The 16,957-nt window shown below is 38.9% G+C and overlaps 1 protein-coding gene across 7 annotated transcripts in view; it reads left to right on the top strand.

The window, feature by feature from the left end:
- The window catches only part of SLC41A2 (solute carrier family 41 member 2), a 154,838-nt gene that overhangs the window by 120,939 nt on the left and 16,942 nt on the right, over window positions 1-16,957 (top strand). For 2 of the 7 annotated variants that reach the window (XM_063712241.1, XM_063712240.1), the window contains exons 11-12: window positions 3,957-4,043; window positions 6,110-9,223. The exons of 4 other annotated variants lie outside the window; for them this stretch is intronic. In XM_063712241.1, coding sequence (XP_063568311.1) covers window positions 3,957-4,004 — 48 coding nt within the window. In that variant the 3' untranslated portion in view covers window positions 4,005-4,043; window positions 6,110-9,223. Of the gene's footprint in view, window positions 1-3,956; window positions 4,044-6,109; window positions 9,224-16,957 lie in introns of those variants that run through there. One more of the 7 variants, XM_054528178.1, reaches the window with a different exon arrangement.

The raw sequence follows: 16,957 nt of genomic DNA, 5'->3' as shown, positions 1-16,957 counted from the left end.
TTCTGAAGTCATGTTCACATGATTCAATGTTATTATCTTAACTACAAAGACATAAAAATAAATATTTCCACAAAAGAAAAATACAAGCCAGACTGTCTGTCATCCAGACATCACATACGAAGGGCAAAAGATAGCCCCGAGTAAGCAGAGCATTGTAGAAAGATCAATCTTCGGAGTCACTCTTGAGTCTGAATTTCTTCTTTGCTACTTATTTTGTATCCATAGTCAGGTTTATTAACCTCTTGTAACCTTATTTTTCCCCTACATCAGAGGTTAGAAATGAGGGCTAAGAAAATATATATAAAGTACTTGCTAGAGTGCCTAGAACATAGTAAGTTTCCAATAATGGTAGTAGCTGCAGTTTATCATGCTTATTGTCACGGGCCTCATTTTTTTCTTTCCCTCAGTGTTAGAGCTGGTTATTCAATGCCCTGAGCCCCTTTTCATCTCCTTACCACTCACCTTCCTTTTGGCCCCTGTTCTTTACTGCAGAACTCTTCTTATTTATTCTCTGATGACTGCCCTAAGCTTCACATACCACGCTTTCATTGCTTACTTCCAGACTGATATCTCCAGTCTGGACTCCTGTTCTACATCTCCAGTTAAATGTTGAAGAGACATCTCACACTCAACACATCCCAAAATAAATTCCTTATATCCCCCATAACCTTTCCCATTCCAGGGAGGTGTTGAGCAAGAACCCACAAGTAGGGACAGTGAGAAAGGAAATAGGCCAGCCTTAGATACAAGCAAGGATCCCTTGAATCCCTCAGCCCTTGACCCCAGAAAGTCCCTCTGGGATAAGGAGAGCTTTACTCCCATAGACTCTGTATTTCATGTGTACGGGTGCCCCAAATCCTGACCGTCATGGTCATCACCATTGTCTTAATACTGATGAGTCCATGCAGTCTAATAGGAAGACTCCTGGACTAGGAATAAGTATTTATGGGTTCTAATTCTAGCCCCTTCTTAACTTTATGACTTTTGCTAGGTCACAACACTCTGTGACTTAATTTCCTCTGTGATTTAATTAACAGGGGGAGCTGTTAATAATTAAGGTGGCAAGCATAAACCATTACTAAGCTAGGCAAACTAGGAAGTGTAGTGACCCTAGCTATCACTCAGATCCCTTCCTGCATTCATGATGTATGATTTTACGAGTTGCCATTCCTACAATACAGATGATGTGTTATAAAACCATTGTTGTACATAACTAGTAAAATATATGTTAATACTAAAGCAATCTGGTAATTAAAATAGTCTGTTAATATTAAAATCATCTGTTGTTACTACTAGAGTAATATTAAGTTAAATTGGCTTTTATGGATTAGCCAGAAAACCCAGGCAATACAGAAAACCTTGTTTTCCTGAAAACAATTGAATTCCAAGTCTAAATAGCTAATTTTAAATTCATCTGTTAGACACTATCAATTTTTAAATTTGTTTGACCTAAAACAATCTCCTTCAGGTTTCCAGATGGACTCCTTGGTTCTACTGTCTCTGTACTTTACCTAGAAAGTGTATATTCACCTATTTCTGCCATCATTTGATTTATTATTTTATAGTGTTCAGTTATATCTTCTCTTGATCTGTAACTTTTCAGAGGAAAATGGTACTGCTTCATTTATATATAAGCCATTTTGTATGCTTCACCTAAATTGTTTCTTCTGAAAGTTTTTGATCTCTAACAGTTCCCGTCTTGGAACTGGAGCCACTTTTCCAATCTACATATGAGTTTCAAAAATAATAATGGCAAATATTTGTATAGTATTTATCATGAGCCATACAATGTTCTAGGCACTTTATGTATATGAACTGATTGAATCCTCACAACAGCCCAGTAAGGAAGGTTGTGTTATCATTTCCTATTCACAGATGAGGCAGTTGGCATAGAAGTTAAGTGATTTGTTCAAGTCCACACAGCAAGATGGAGACTGGCTCCAGTCTACATTCCTAACCACTGTGTTTTATAAGAATAAGTTTGGGGCTGGGTGCGGGGCTCACACCTCTAATCCCAGCATTTTGGGAGGCCAAGGCGGGTGGATCACCTGAGTTCAGGAGTTTGAGACCAGCCTGGCCAACATGGTGAAACCCCATCTCTACTAAAAATACAAAATTAGCTGGTCGTGGTGGCTCGTGCCTGTAATCTCAGCTACTGTGGAGGCTGAAGCAGGAGAATCACTTAGAACCCAGGAGGTGGAGGTTGCAGTGAGCTGAGATCATGCCACTGCACTCTAGCCTGGGCAACAGAGCAAGACTCTGTCTCAAAAAAAAAAAAAATGATGCTGTGTTTTGCTCTTAGTGAGGATCATAGTTTTTAGGATGGCAACTTCTAAAGATTTACAGCTGCCTCTTCTCTCTGGTTTCATTAGATCTTCAACTTCTTCCAGCCAGGCATATTGCCCCAGAAGGATATTCATTCCACAGGATCCATACGGAATCAATGCCTACTGAAGTCAAGTAGGAATCCATTCCAAGCACATAAATATCTCCTGAATGTTCTGAGAGAAGGACAAACTGCTATGGAAGTTCAATAGTGGGAGAGGTTTTTCTATGTGGGGAGGAAGTTTTATAGTGGATAACATTTTGCTTTGTTGGAATCCATAGAAAATGCCGTTTCAGCTAAAAGGTGTAGCATTAGGCAAATGAGAAAAACTCAGGGTATTTATGGAAAACAGCAAGAAATTTCCTGGAGTTAAAAGGAGTGATGAAAAATAAGGTTAGAAATTATAGGTTGTAGCAAGATCATCAAGGAGCTTAAAGAACAGACGATAAAGAGTTTAGTTTATTCTATAGAATGGTGATTTTCAACTATTTTCCACTCCCAACAAACTTGAGAGATCTGACACATTCCTCTGATGCAGTGTGAGATAATTTATAGGGCTTGGGCTCTGGCTTCCACCATCAAATACCTGCATTAGCTTAGGCAGTCACTGCTCAGGCACTGTTTCCCACCTGTAAAAAGGGGCTAAGACTAGACCAACCTTGTGGGTTGTTATAAGGATGAAATGATGCATTTAAGGTGCTATTATTTTCATCATTATTGTCTTATTTTTTAATATCAACATCATCATCATCAATAGCTGTGGATTACTGGGACAGTGACTCTCTTAGGGTGGCAGTGGAGCAATCAGAACCTATGAAACCAGCATTAAGAATCTCTACCTTGATTCTGATACCTTACTCCATTCCTTGGAGTCACTCTTCTAGATAAGGAAGAATGTAGCCATATGGTAACAACATGACTATAATTGGAATCCCAGGATAACTACCCAGTAGCTGAGCAAGTTAATTAGCTTAGCCTCAGGCAAGTTACTTTATTCCTTGGAGTCTTATTTTCTTTGCATATAAAATGATAAGGCTTCCTTTTTGCACAGCAGTTATAATATTTAAATACTTGACACATAGTAGGCCCTCATTAAATGATGTAGTTATGTCTTTTTTTTTTTTAAATCATGATGCTAACTCAAACCCTGTTCCCAGATGGCATCTCAAAGGAAAAACCTAAGCAACCAGGAGATTTAAACAGGTTACTTAATCTTCACATTTCTTCTCACTCCTCAGGACTTAATTCTACCAGATTCTAACTGAAAGTAGGATCTCTTTATTTTTTCTATGTGACTGTTCTGCCTCTGTCTCTTAATTGGTTTCTCTGTCTGTCAGCTTGGGTTGAAGGAGAATTATAAAGAGAATGATAAAGGAGATATGAAGGGAGGACCTATAGTTCCTAGAATTTTTTTTCTAGCTGTGAAAACAGCTACTTTAACTTTTGGAGTTGATCAATATGCTTACCTTAAGATAGGAAGTTGAAGCAGGTGAATTTTTGAGATTATTTTTTAACAGCCTCGTGATTGCATTTTTGTTATGTTGTCATGTGATTATGCTATTATAGCTTAGATTGTAAGGTCTCAAATTGAGACACCTTTCTAAATCCATATTTATGGTTAATTCTTTAGATAGGTATGCTTGGGCTCCAGGCCAGTGATGCACAGAAGATGAAATGACTGCTGTATTGGAGGCACAGCATGCTTGATTCCTGTGAGGTGAGGCATTGGGAAAGAGAGCTCTTTTTGGTCTTGTCAAGCCTGATAAAGGTGAAGGTAGGAACAGGGAAGCTGAACCATCTTTTCTCAAGTATTCTGCTTAGGACATTGCTTCCTGTGCTCTGAATCCTGCTGACATTGCAGATATGATTTAGAGGAATTTTCACATCATCTACAAAAAAAATCTTACAACTGAGTGGAACCACTTAATTGAAAAGCATAAAAATAATTACTCAGGAAATTTGCCAGAATAAAATCTAGGTTGATTTGTGACCCTAGAATATTCACCCCCCCCCCCCAAAAAAAAACAAAACACTGACCTGAATGATTCTATAATTGAAAATGTTTAGCTATTTTTAAGAATAGATATTAGCACAATACCACTTTTTAATTTGAAAGCTAAACATCTGTATTAGTTCAGTGTAACAAAAGTAATTAAATTATATTTTTGTACTATCTAGGGAAATGTATTAAAGCAAAAAGTTTCCAAAGATTTTTGCATTTATTAAAAGGGAAGCTTAAAGGGTATCAAAGGATGGTGAGACCGTCACTCAGTAACTGAAATAAAAAGACAAAGCTGAATTTTTACTTACTATTGTAATGGAGTTATACTGGGATCAGGCACAAGCAGAGCCAACTATTGATCTTCTGTAGGGTTTTAGAGAAGCATGGCTTCAGGAACTGGCAAATGTTCAAAAGCATGTTTGGACTAATGTCATCTGTAGAAGTATGATTACTTGGGTATGACCGTTGTTTGGTTGGCCCTCAGGGGGTACATTGAATGGAATTGATTAGTTCCTAATTAGCTACTTCAGGAACAAGGACTATCATTGATTGGCTAGCTTCTAAAGCATGTTCAATGAGGCAAGTTTATTGATTGAATGAATTTAAAACCAGTTGTGGTGGCTACTCGTTACTGTGGCTAAAGAACAATCAGTCTTTTCCAAGGAGTGTAGAAACTTTTTTATTCTTAGTTCTCACTTTTGCTCTTCACTCAGGAAAAATAATTAAGAATTATCTAGACATTCAACTCTGTTGTTGATTCTCCTTAAAGATGAGATTTCAGTGTAGAGAACTCTTTTCAGTTTAAGTGTCAATCAGCATGATTTTGTATTCTTTTTATCTTTGAATCATTTGTTGAACCATCTGCTGGGATAATAGCTGTGCAAAAGCATTTGAGACCGGACAATAAGCATTAAGTGACTGTAAGACAAACAAGAATAACGAGAAATATTTTAAGAAGGGACAAGAAGGCACTTCAGTACCAAGACATAAGATTTTTGAGGCCTGACCAAGAAAACAAGTCTGTATGTTTCTCTAGTTAGCTTGACTGCCTTTTTTTTTTCTTTTTAGCTTAGATATAGGTTGCTTCATTTCATCTGTAATGTTAGTTCAGGTATAGCGTGAAGTGTTAGCAATGGTTTAGGTTGGCCAAGAGAAAATACAACACCATTGTATTATCTATAGCTATAACAATTAACTCTAAGTATTTGAGTTAAGGAAATTAAATTGTTCCCCCAGGGCTTGGACTGTGTTATTTACTGTATCAGCCAAAGTGAGAGGTAAATCTTCATGGACAATTTTGAATTGTCAATTCAAATTGTCCAATTGACTGTCCTGTTGATGGGGTTGATATTTTTAGGCATTTGTTCCGCTAGTTACTGTTTTCCCAGAAAGGACTCTAATGAGACATAATCCATCCAAGGGTACTGGGGAGTCATATCCTTGGATTGGCTTAATAGCTCTGCAGAACAATTAATCTTTTCCTGGATTGGCATTAAAGAAACTAATTCCTACATAGGAAGAAAGAGCCAGGAATTGTACAAGAGAGATAATCCGTAAAGACAGGAATGGAAAGGAGAGTGTGACATAGAAAAAGTTTGTTCTAATGGTCATGAGTGGAATCTGTCTGCTTTGTGTAGTCAGCTCTTTGTTCTGAGAATCTTAGGTTAATAGTCAATTCCCACAGATCATCTGCTTCTGAAGGTATGCTGAAGAACCTCAGTTTATGTTCTCTGATGAGTTGTTACTTTTTAGCTCTGCCAAAGTCTCTTTCATTTTTCCAGAGGACAGCAGATGTGGCCAGTTCAGGCTCATCCAGGGATTCTGTTTTATTCATCACTGAAGCTTCAGCACCCAACCCTCTGCCTGGCACAGTAAATATTTATAAAATGAATATTGTTTTGTATTATTTGTGAATTATTTTAGGCATTTCAGTTATGTTTCTTCATTTCAATTCTGATATCCCATTGAAAGCAATAACTATGTCTTATTCTTTGAATGCTTCAGGAATCTCATCACACTGTTTTCTATGTTAGATATAAATAAGTATTCATTAAATTAGATATATTGAGTGTACTTTGTATGGGTAATAGGGAAGCACCTGACAAGGTTCTCTATCTGAAAGAGGTAACATATCAGTTGGAGAGATTAAACATACACCCATAAACAATTTGAAGGTATATTTTTTAAATGTAAAATTACATTCTCAACAAGTGTAATAAAATACTCTATGAACAACTACAGTGATATGTTGCTTAACAATGGGGATACAATATCTAAACTTAGAAACAGTGCAGTAAAAATATGGTATTATAATCTTACAGAACCACCATCATCTATGTGGTCCATTGTTAACAGAAATGTCTTTATTTGGAGTGTGACTGTAGGTATTTTAACATCATGGCCAGTTTAGAATGCTAAACTTTACATTTGGCAGGTCATGGTCGCTCATGCCTATAATCCCAACATTTTTGGAGACTGAGGTGGGAGAATCGCCTGAGGCTGGGAGTTTAAGACATTTTATATTTTTTAAGACATGGGGAGACCCAGTCTCTACAGAGAGAGAGAGAGAGAAAGAGATTTTAATTTTATGATCGAAAGTAAATAGGCTGAGCGTGGTGGCTCATGCCTACAATCTCAGCATTTTAGGAGGCTGAGGCAGACAGATCACTTGAGTTCAGGAGTTCAAGACCACCCTGGGCAACATAGTGATACCCCATCTCTTAAAAATGAAAGTGAAAATTTAAGAAAAGAAAGTAAGTAAAGCTTCGTAGTGAAGTACTATTATACTATATACGTCAGGGATAATGAATGATCTACAACTCTATACAACAATATAGTAAATCTCATGAACATAAGGTTAACCAAAAGAAGCCAGACACAAACTACATATTGTATGATTATATAAGTACAAAGATAGGCATAAAAGGTTTTTTAAAAGTAAATGAAGTTTGATAACTAACTTCTGCCAGCATAAGAACTAATATAATGTAGGAAATAGCCTGTGCCTCCTAATTTGAAAACTAACAGGTAGGTGATCAGGCTCATTTTTTCCCCCATTTGACACCCCTTGTTTTTAAATACTTTATTTAGAAGGAGAATATGAAGAAATATTAAGTGTTTATTAACTGCTAGACAATATGTATTTTATTTACATTATCTCATTAATCCTTTCGGCGGTCCTCTGAGATGTATATCATCTCCCCTACTTTCCAAGTGAAAAATCTGAGAAAACTGAAAACTTAAAAAATTTGCCCAAAGTAATATACAGTCAGCCCTCCACATCCGTGAGTTCCACATACATGTATTCAACTAACCTTGGATAGAAAATATTCAGGAAAAAAAAATTCCACAGAGTTCCAAAAACCAAAACTTGAATTTGCTTCACACTACGTCGAATCCTCATGAGTGAAGTGATGTGTTGGCATTATATTAGGTATTATATAAGTAATCTAAAGATGATTTAAAGTATTCAGGAGGACATGTGTAGGATATATGCAAATACTGTGCCATTTTATATCAGGGACTTCAGTATCTGCAGATTTTTATATCCATGGATTTTGCTATCTGCAGGAGGTCCTGAAACCAATCTCCTTGGATATAGAGGGACAACTGTAGTAGTTAAGTGATAAATAAGATTTGAGCTTAGCCTTATATTACTCCAAAGCTTATGATCCAACTCCCCAGTCACAGGAGATAAGTAAAAGGATTCAGAACAATCTGGTTAATTCCATTATTTGGCAATGGGAAGTGACAGGAAGAATTCCTGTACTCTAGGGTAGAGGCCACAAACTTTTTCTGTAAAGGGCCAGGTGGTTAATATTTTAGGCCTTTAGGCCATATAGTCTTTGTCACAAGTACTCAACTCTGCCATAATAGTGCAAAAGTAGTCATAGATGATATGTAAACACATAAGCATGGCTATGTCCCCATAAAACTTTGTTTATGGATACTGAAATTTGAAATTAATGTTCATGTGTCACAAAGTAATATTCTTCCATTGATTTTTTAAATGTTAAAAACTAAAATTATTCCCATCTTGTGGGCCATATAGGGCTAGATTTGCCCTGCAGGCTATCATTAGGTGACCCTGGCTAAAGGCTGTTGCTTGGAGGGCTGCACACTGCTATTCAATATACAAAGATGAAATCTGCAATCTACAAAGACAATTAAAAAGATCGACATTAAGGCATACTTTATATACAGTAAAGTACACCCATGTTGACATATGTGTACACCCATGTAATGACTACCATAATCAACATACAGAATATTACCTTCACCTCCAAAAGGTTTCCTCATGCTCCTTTGCAGTCAGTTCCCCTCCATGCCAGGTACTAGGCAACCGCTGGTTTCTTCTCTGTCACTATAAATTATATTTCCCTCTTCTAGAATTTTATATAATGAATCTAAGTATGTACTCTTTGTTTCCTCCTTTTACTCAACATAATATTTTGAAACTTATCCATATGGTTACATGTATTAGTAGTTTAATAATTTTTATTGCTGAATAGTAGTCCATTGTATGAATAAATCACAACTGGTTTATCCATTCACCTGTGAATGAACATTTGGTTTGTTTCCAGTAGGGGCTGTTATGCATGAAGCTGCTATGAATATTCATGTTCACATTTTTGTGCAGATATATTTTCATTTCTCTTGGGTAAATACCTATAGTAGAATTTCTGGGTCTTATGGAAGTAAATGTTTAACTTTATAAGAAACTGCCAAGATGTTTTCCAAAATGATTATACCATTCTGCATTCCCACTAGTATGAGAGTTCTAGTTGCTCCACATCCTTGCTATCACCTAGTATTGTCAGGCTTTCTATTAATGCCTTTAGCCATTGTAGTGGCTGTAAAGGTAGTATCATGGTGATCATAATTTGCATTTACCTGATGACTGATGATAGTGACTATATTTTTATGGGTTTATTAACCATTCATGTTTTCTTATGCCCATTTTTTTTTTAATTGGGTTGACTTATGGAGTTATAAGAGTTCTTTGTATATTATGGATACTACTTTTTTTGTTAGATATATGTATTGGAAATATTTTCTCACAGTCTATCAATTGTCTTTTTATTTTCATTTTTAAAAATATTGTGTATTTTTGAGGTTTACAATATGATGTTGAAATGGGAAATGTTCCTTGTCCCCCTCACAGGGCATGCGATGGGGGTATGGCTCGCTTCTTCTGTACACCACTGCTCAAACCTCTAGGGGAGCATACAGATGGGCAGGCTGTGGGGCTCCGACCCCACGGCAGTGTCTAGGGGTGAATGTTTACAGCTGAAGCACCAGTGGCCGTGTGTTACAGGGTGCTCTTTTAGTTTAGCTATCCGTAGATGGTTTATGTTAGCTCAGTTAGACTCCTGCCTTATCGCAAGGACAGACGGCTTTCTGTATACTGGGGTTCTTGCCTTGGTGTACCAGAAGAATCAGATTACATGTGGGCTTAGAGAATGAATGCAAGGTTTTATTGAGTGGAAGTAGCTCTCAGCAGATAGGGGAGCCAGAAGGGAGATGGTTTTCCACTGGAGCCGGCCGCTCAGCGGCCTGGGCTCTCCTCCAGCTGCCCCAGCCAAACTCCACATCATTCTGCCAGTCGATGGCCTGCCGGCATGCCGGTGCCTGTCGGTGTGTTCCTCCTGATATTCAGCCGCCCGTATGTTCCTCTGCTGATGTGCTCCTCTTGACGTCCAGTTGCTTGTGTGTCTGCTTGCTAGGGTCTCAGGGTTTTTATAGGCACAGGATGGGGCATGGCAGGCCAGGGTGGTCTTGGGAAATGCAACATTTGGACAGGAAAGCAAAAATGCCTGTCTTCACCTAGGTCCATGGGCACAGGCCTGGGGGTGGAGCCCTAGCCAGGGACTATGCCCTCCTCTACACAGCACTTCTTCTCCAATTCCATCTCATTTAAAGGAACCATGCCCTTCCCAGCACTTCTGTATCATTATCCCCCTCTGAAGAGGTATATCTTACTGCCGTTAGAATATGGACGATGACCGGTCTTAGCTGTTTCCTGTCGACAGGGGGCACTGTTTTGGGCAAAACAGCAGTCAGATTTCTCCCAGTCTATCTAAGGGTTCCTAGCAAAGGGGAGCCATCGTCCGAGGCTTCGGTTGCCTGACCGTTTGGAGTTTGATGGCTTCTAGGCATGAGAGAAAAAAACAAGTGTTATAAGGTTAAGTATACATGGGTTATACGTGTATTATACAAGGAAAGAATTTAATGCCAAAGATTACAGAGATAAGTGAAATATACGAACAACAATATTGTACCTTGAACTGTATCACCCTGGTGAAAGAAATTAAACCTTATATGGGAGCGGATAAACTTTTAGAATGAGAGAAAACTGTTCTTGCCATATCTTTAGCAGTTAACAGGTGCACTCTGGGAATTCTAGGGTTTGTAGGCTTGCCTAGGGGCCATTAAAGCTTCTTTCTTTTTCCTGCATTTCTCTCCCTTTGCTGGGCCTCCCTGTCTCTATTATAAAAGACCGAGGTGACTGCTTTAAGGAGGTTCTCTAAAGTACTATCTGGTCCCAGGGCCTGTTTTTATAGCTTCCTCCTGATATCAGGGGCTGCCTGAGTAATAAATTTATCCCTTGGGATTAGCTGTCCCTCAATTGAATCAAGAGATAAGAGAGGTGTGCTTTACCAAGGCCTCTCTTAGCCGCTCCAGGAAGGCAGTGGGATTCTCCTCAAATCCCTGATCGATCATGGACAACTTAGTATAATTGAGAGGCTTGGTCTTAGTTCTACATATGCCCTCTATTATGCACACTTAAGGATGTCTCCTCTTCCAGTCTTCCACCTTGTCACTGGGATCCCATTTAGGGTCATATACTGGTACTGCTTCTCTTCCAATTGGATAATATTTACCCCCTTCCCTGACACTATATGTGATACAAAGCTCATCCGCATATCTCTCTGCTACTTGCAGAACAGCCTGCTTCTCAGTGTCCATCAGGTTCTAATTCAAAAGTAACGTAATATCTCTGCAGGAGAGTTCAAATATTTGGGTGAAATTCTGGAAAGCCTCTATATATCTATCAGGGTCATCTGAAAACTTGATCTGACCCCCATTTGCTTTAAGTTCTGTAGGGAGAAGGGGACCTGGACCTTACTGGGCCCAAATTCACTGGGTATCTGTTGGAAAGGCAAGAGTGAGACTGGGGCTTGTTTAGAGTGAGGATTTCTAGGAGGGGGTAAGGGAGAGGCTGAAGCTGGATAGAAAGGTTGGGGTGGACCCAGAGGAGCAGGGCTTGAGGGTGCTGGCTTCTCTGCTGGGGTTGCCTCTGGGACTTGTATCTTTAATTTCCTGGCCTTGTCCCTTGCAGCCTTCCCTGAGACGGCATACACGGGAGCTAGGTCAATCCTAGATTGTCGGCAAAGGTCGGGATTGCCTTGCAAGGTATAGAAAGCCTGCACATATGGGACCTCAGACCATCTGTCCTCACGTCTACAGAAAAGTTCCAATTGCCAGATGGTATTGAAATGAATGTTCCTTTCCTGAGGCCAAGCCAGTCCTTCCTATAAATCATAATTTGGCCAAACCTTTGTGCAGAGAGCTATGAGGTGCTTTTCCTCCAGATTCTGAGGGTCAAAGCAGTCCCAATGGTTCAGGATACACTCCAGAGGAGTATAAGCTGGGAGTGGTGAAGAGAACTGTTTGCCCATTCTGAAAGACAGGGAATAGAGGCTTCCCTCATTTCCCTTCCCTTTTTCAGCGAAAACTCAGGATGTGTTGGAGAGAGAAAGTGAGCATCCTCCCTTCACTCTCTACCTCTTATCCCTGAGCCCTGGTGACCTTGGCAAGTGCTGGCCATAGGTGCAATTTCAGTATGTACCCATGAAGCAGAGAAAACCTGGAGAATAGGAATTAACCGCTGTCACCTATGCCTCCCTTTCTCCCTGTTGTTGGCAATCTTTGAGGTCTCTGGGACTGTTCATGCCATAAAGCATGGCCTCCTTCTGTGGGGTGGGTTTCAGTTGGCAGGAATTGGTCCTGCCCATTTACATTGTGCCTATTGCCTGGCTTTGAATCCCTCGCACCTGGTTTTTCTTTTTAGGGCTTCAGCCTGAAGCTTGGAATCGAGTTTGGGACTGAAAAGTTATTTCAGAGGCTGTTTGTATCTGTTTAGAGTGTCTCAAATGAGCCCTGCTGAATTTGCAATTCTCAGCCAGCAGGGGTCATTCCTCCCTTAACTTCCATATCAGAAACAGAGTTGGGAGGGGGAGCCCTCTCACACAGAAAAGGAAAAAACAGAAAAACAGTTTAAGGGGCAAAAAGGGGGAGATTCTGGAGGAAGAACCCCTTGCTTAGTGCAACTGGATTCCTCTAATTCTTATATCTTTCCCGTGGTTCAGACTGGGTTGAATTCCTTGGCCAAAGGAGAAATGTTCCATTGACACAGCAGGTGAGAAGCGCCCTATCTGTTGACCCCGTGGGGTCCTGGCTACCACTGGTTTTCTCCTGCCCTCCTTGTGACTGTTGGGTTTGGCTTTTGCCTGCTGCAGGCATGCCCAGGTGCCTGATCTGGGAGGGGTAAGAATAAGGAGAGGTGCCCTGAGCCACACATGCCTGTGACTGTCGAGGTGGAGGTATACATGCACCTCTAGGAAAAAATTGGTCTGATTTGCACCTTTGGTGGCTGAGCCAAATGCTCATTTTACTTAGTAACATTGCTACAGCCTGTAGCAAAACTCTTAATATTATAAAGAAAGAGATAAGAGCCATTTTAAACCTGTGAGAGAGAGAGAAAAAAGAGACAAAGTCTGGGGGTTTTGACTGGCCCAGTTAGGGCGGTTTAAAACTCTGTGAAGGGAAACAGAGCCTCTTACCCGCAGGAAAGAGAGAAAGGTGGTGGAGTTTTGGAAGAGAGGCAGACCCGACAGTTTCACATTCACTCACACCTTCCACAATCCTGGATGAGCCCCCAGTTGAAAAGGTAAAATTTCCCTTGTCCTCCTCTCAGGGCATGTGATGGGAGTGTGGTTCACTTCTTAGTGCCCAGCTGCTCAAACCTCTAGGGGAGCATACAGACAGGCAGGTGGTGGGGCTCTGACCCCATGGCATTGTCTAGGGGTGAATGTTTGCAAGTGAAGCCCCAGTGGGCATGTGTTACAGAGTGCTCTTTTAGTTTAGCTATCTGTAGGCAGCTTGTGCTAGCTCAATTAGACTCCTGCCTTATCACAAGGACAGAGGGCTTTCTGTATCCTGGATTCTTGTCTTGGTGTACTTGAAGAATCAGATTACACATGGGCTTAAAGAATGAGTGCAAGGTTTTATTGAGTGAAAGTAGCTCTCAGCAGATGGGGGAGCCAGAAGGGAGATGGTTTTCCCCTGGAGTCGGGCCGCTTGGAGGCCTGAGCTCTCCTCCAACTGCCCCAGCCAGACTCCACATCATTCTGCTGGTGGATGGCCTGCTTGCATGCTGGTGCCTGTCGGCGTTCCTCCTGATGTTCAGCCGCCCATATGTTCCTCCACTGATGTGCTCCTCTCGATGTCCAGCTGCCTGTGTGTCTACCTGCTAGGGTCTCGGGGGGTTTTATAGGCACAGGATGGGGGCGTGGCAGGCCAGGGTGTTCTTGGGAAATGCAACATTTGGGCAGGGAAACAAAAATGCCTGTCTTCACCTAGGTCCCTGGGCACAGGCCCGGGGGTGAAGCCCTAGCCAAGGACCACACCCTCCTCCACACAGCACTTCCCTTCCCCTCAGCACTTCCCTTCCCCTCAGCACTTCCCTTCACCTCTTCCGTATCATTTAAAGGGACCACACCCCTTCTGGCACTTCGTATCAATGTTATGAAATACATATAGATAGTAAAATGGTTACTATAGTGAAGTAGATTAAAATATCTGACATCTCATGTATTTTTTTGTGTGTGACAAGAACAGCTAAAATCTACTTATTTAACAAAAATCCCTAATACAATATAATTTTATTAACTTTAGTCCTTATGTTATATATTAGATCTTTAAATTTTGCCTTTTTATTTTCTTGACCATGTATTTTAAGAGCAGAAGTTCTAATTTGAATGAAGTTCAGTTTATCAGTTTTTGCAAATGATTAGTGCTTTTTATATTCTAAGAAATCTTTGCCTATCTCTCAGTTGTGAGGGTTTTCTGTTTTAGAGATTTTCTAGTTTTAGCTTTTATTTGAGTCTCTGACCATTTTGAATTAATTTTTGTGTATGGTATATGATAAGGCTTGAGGTTCATATTTTTCAGTATGAACATCCGGTTGTTACAGCACCGTTTATTGGGAAGACTCTCATTCTCCCTTGAATTATCTTAGCATCTTTGTCAAAAATCAATTTACTATATATATATGCAGGTCTATTTCTAGACTTTCTTCTGTTCCACTGATTTATATGTCTATTCTTAAGCAACCGTTGTTTTCTTTTGAGCCTTAACTTGTTGTCGATTTTAGTTCTAAAAAGAAATCATTTACCGTTTTTTAAAATTGCAAACTCTTCTGTAGGTAGCTCTCATACATATATAAGTATTTTTATGTTGACAGGTATAGATATACTAAATAACCAAATGTAATGTAGATGCTTTTGCCACTGTGATTTCTGCCAAAATCAACATCCTTTTATTCTCTACTCTCAACATAGAGTTTTGGCATTTCAACAGCAGTAGTAATTATATCTACAAATCCTTATGTGATGCTGTATCTCAAACCTTCTGGAAGTCCAAGTTGATTATGTCTGGGTTTTCACACTTGTCACTTCTCATAGCTGCTTTTTCCAATATGTTAATTAATTAGGCATTTTTTCCTTTTGTACATCAAACTCTATGCTGTTCTCTATGTTCTTTCTCTAAGCAATGACTTTAGACTCTCCCATGTCAAAACAAAATTCTTTTTATAGTTTTCAAATTTCTCAGTTATTTCTTTGCCCCTTTCTCTAATTCCCTCTCAATATAATGAGTTTTCTTCTTATCAGTTTTTGTTTTGTTTTCTTAACTTTTTTTATGTCAAAGGAGTTCAGAGCTATACTTCTGATTTTTTTTTACCTGCAATTAAAATTTTTTCAGGTAGTTTCACTTTCTAGAGATATCTATTACTCAATTCCTACAGATTTCGAAATTATCTTTCTAAATCTGTTTTCTGAGACCATATGTCCCCTACTTAAGAAATAGTTCTCTATACTGAGCTTAGTCAAGAGAGGGATGTTAGGTCATTGTCTCATGGGGCTATTTTTTGTTTTTGTTTTTCAGTTTATTGAGTTTTGTTTCTTCTCATAAAACAGCATATATTCCTTATTGTCAAAATTGCTCACAATCCTCACACGCAAAGGCCATCATCACAAATAATTTTGGTGTGTATGCTATTTTTTAAAACTTTTTTAAAAATAATTTTTCAAATTTGAGTAGTGCTTTGGAAAGACACTCAATAAATAGTTTTAAATAAGCGAATATGCGTTTTTCCAGTGAAATGTTTTGCTGGGCAACCTGCAGAAGGCCTATTTGAAGTGGGCATGGTAGTAGACTCAGGGCCATTTTGGCTATGGGCAAAAAGGGAGCACATAAGTTGTACAGGGCCTAGCCTCTGCTGATTGCACCTTTCCTTAATATTCTATGGATATCAAGAGTATTGTACTAATTATACTTAGCATATAGTAGAAAATCAATGTGTTCATTTATTTTAGTTATTTATATATGCTTCATTCACACTTTTTTTCTTTTTCCTTCTTCTTGTTAGAAACCAAGAAACAACTTTAGTTTGAATATTTCCTTGATTTTTAGGCTATCATTTCTTAATATCAAGTGACATTAGCTGTCTCTAGTTCTTTGCATTATTCCATCAGAATGACATGGTCAGATGAGGGAGTATCCATGGCAGGTGTAACTAGGCAATAGTTAATGAACACCCAGCCAAGAATGATGATATCTTTTAAAATTCTAAATTGTACATTAACTGTTGAATAAAGAACAATGATATGTATAAGGTATAAAGAATAATGACATAGTGAATGCTAGTACACTTAACCTGTCAGCTCAAAAATATAACACTACAATTGCCCTAGTACCTACAGGTTTAGAAGACACCTATGTGCCCCATTCTCCTCTCCAGAGGAAACTTTTCATCCTGATAGCTTTCATGGCTATGTTTTCCCTTGTTATTTTACTGTATGTATTTGGACACCTAAATGTTGTTTTATTTCAACATGTTTTTAAGTTTTAGAAAATGGAATCATACTGAATATATGCTTAAGTGACTTTTTTTGCTCAGCATTGTATTTGAGATTCATTCATATATGTAAGTGTTATTCATCTACTATATTTAGTTGGACTACCATGCAGCTATTTTACTGTTACATAGTATTCTATTGTGTGAATATTCCACAATTTATTCAACCATTTTTCTTTTAATGGACTTTTTAGATTGTTTTTAGTTTTTGCTATTAAAAATCAAGGCTATGAATGTTATCATGTAGGTCTCCTGGAACGTATTATAAGAGTTTATTTTGTAAAGAAGATCTTAACCATTTTATGTCATGGGCTCCTTGGGAATTTTTTTTTTAATATTATGGGATTCTTCTCAAATTAAGGTTTTTAAATGCGTGCAATAAAATACATAGGTTTATAAAGGAAACCAACTCTCTCTATATATGTAA

This window comes from Pongo abelii, chromosome 10 (genome assembly GCF_028885655.2).
Source record: "Pongo abelii isolate AG06213 chromosome 10, NHGRI_mPonAbe1-v2.0_pri, whole genome shotgun sequence".
Classification (NCBI taxonomy): domain Eukaryota; kingdom Metazoa; phylum Chordata; class Mammalia; order Primates; family Hominidae; genus Pongo; species Pongo abelii.
This window is presented reverse-complemented; position numbering and strand designations above follow the sequence as displayed.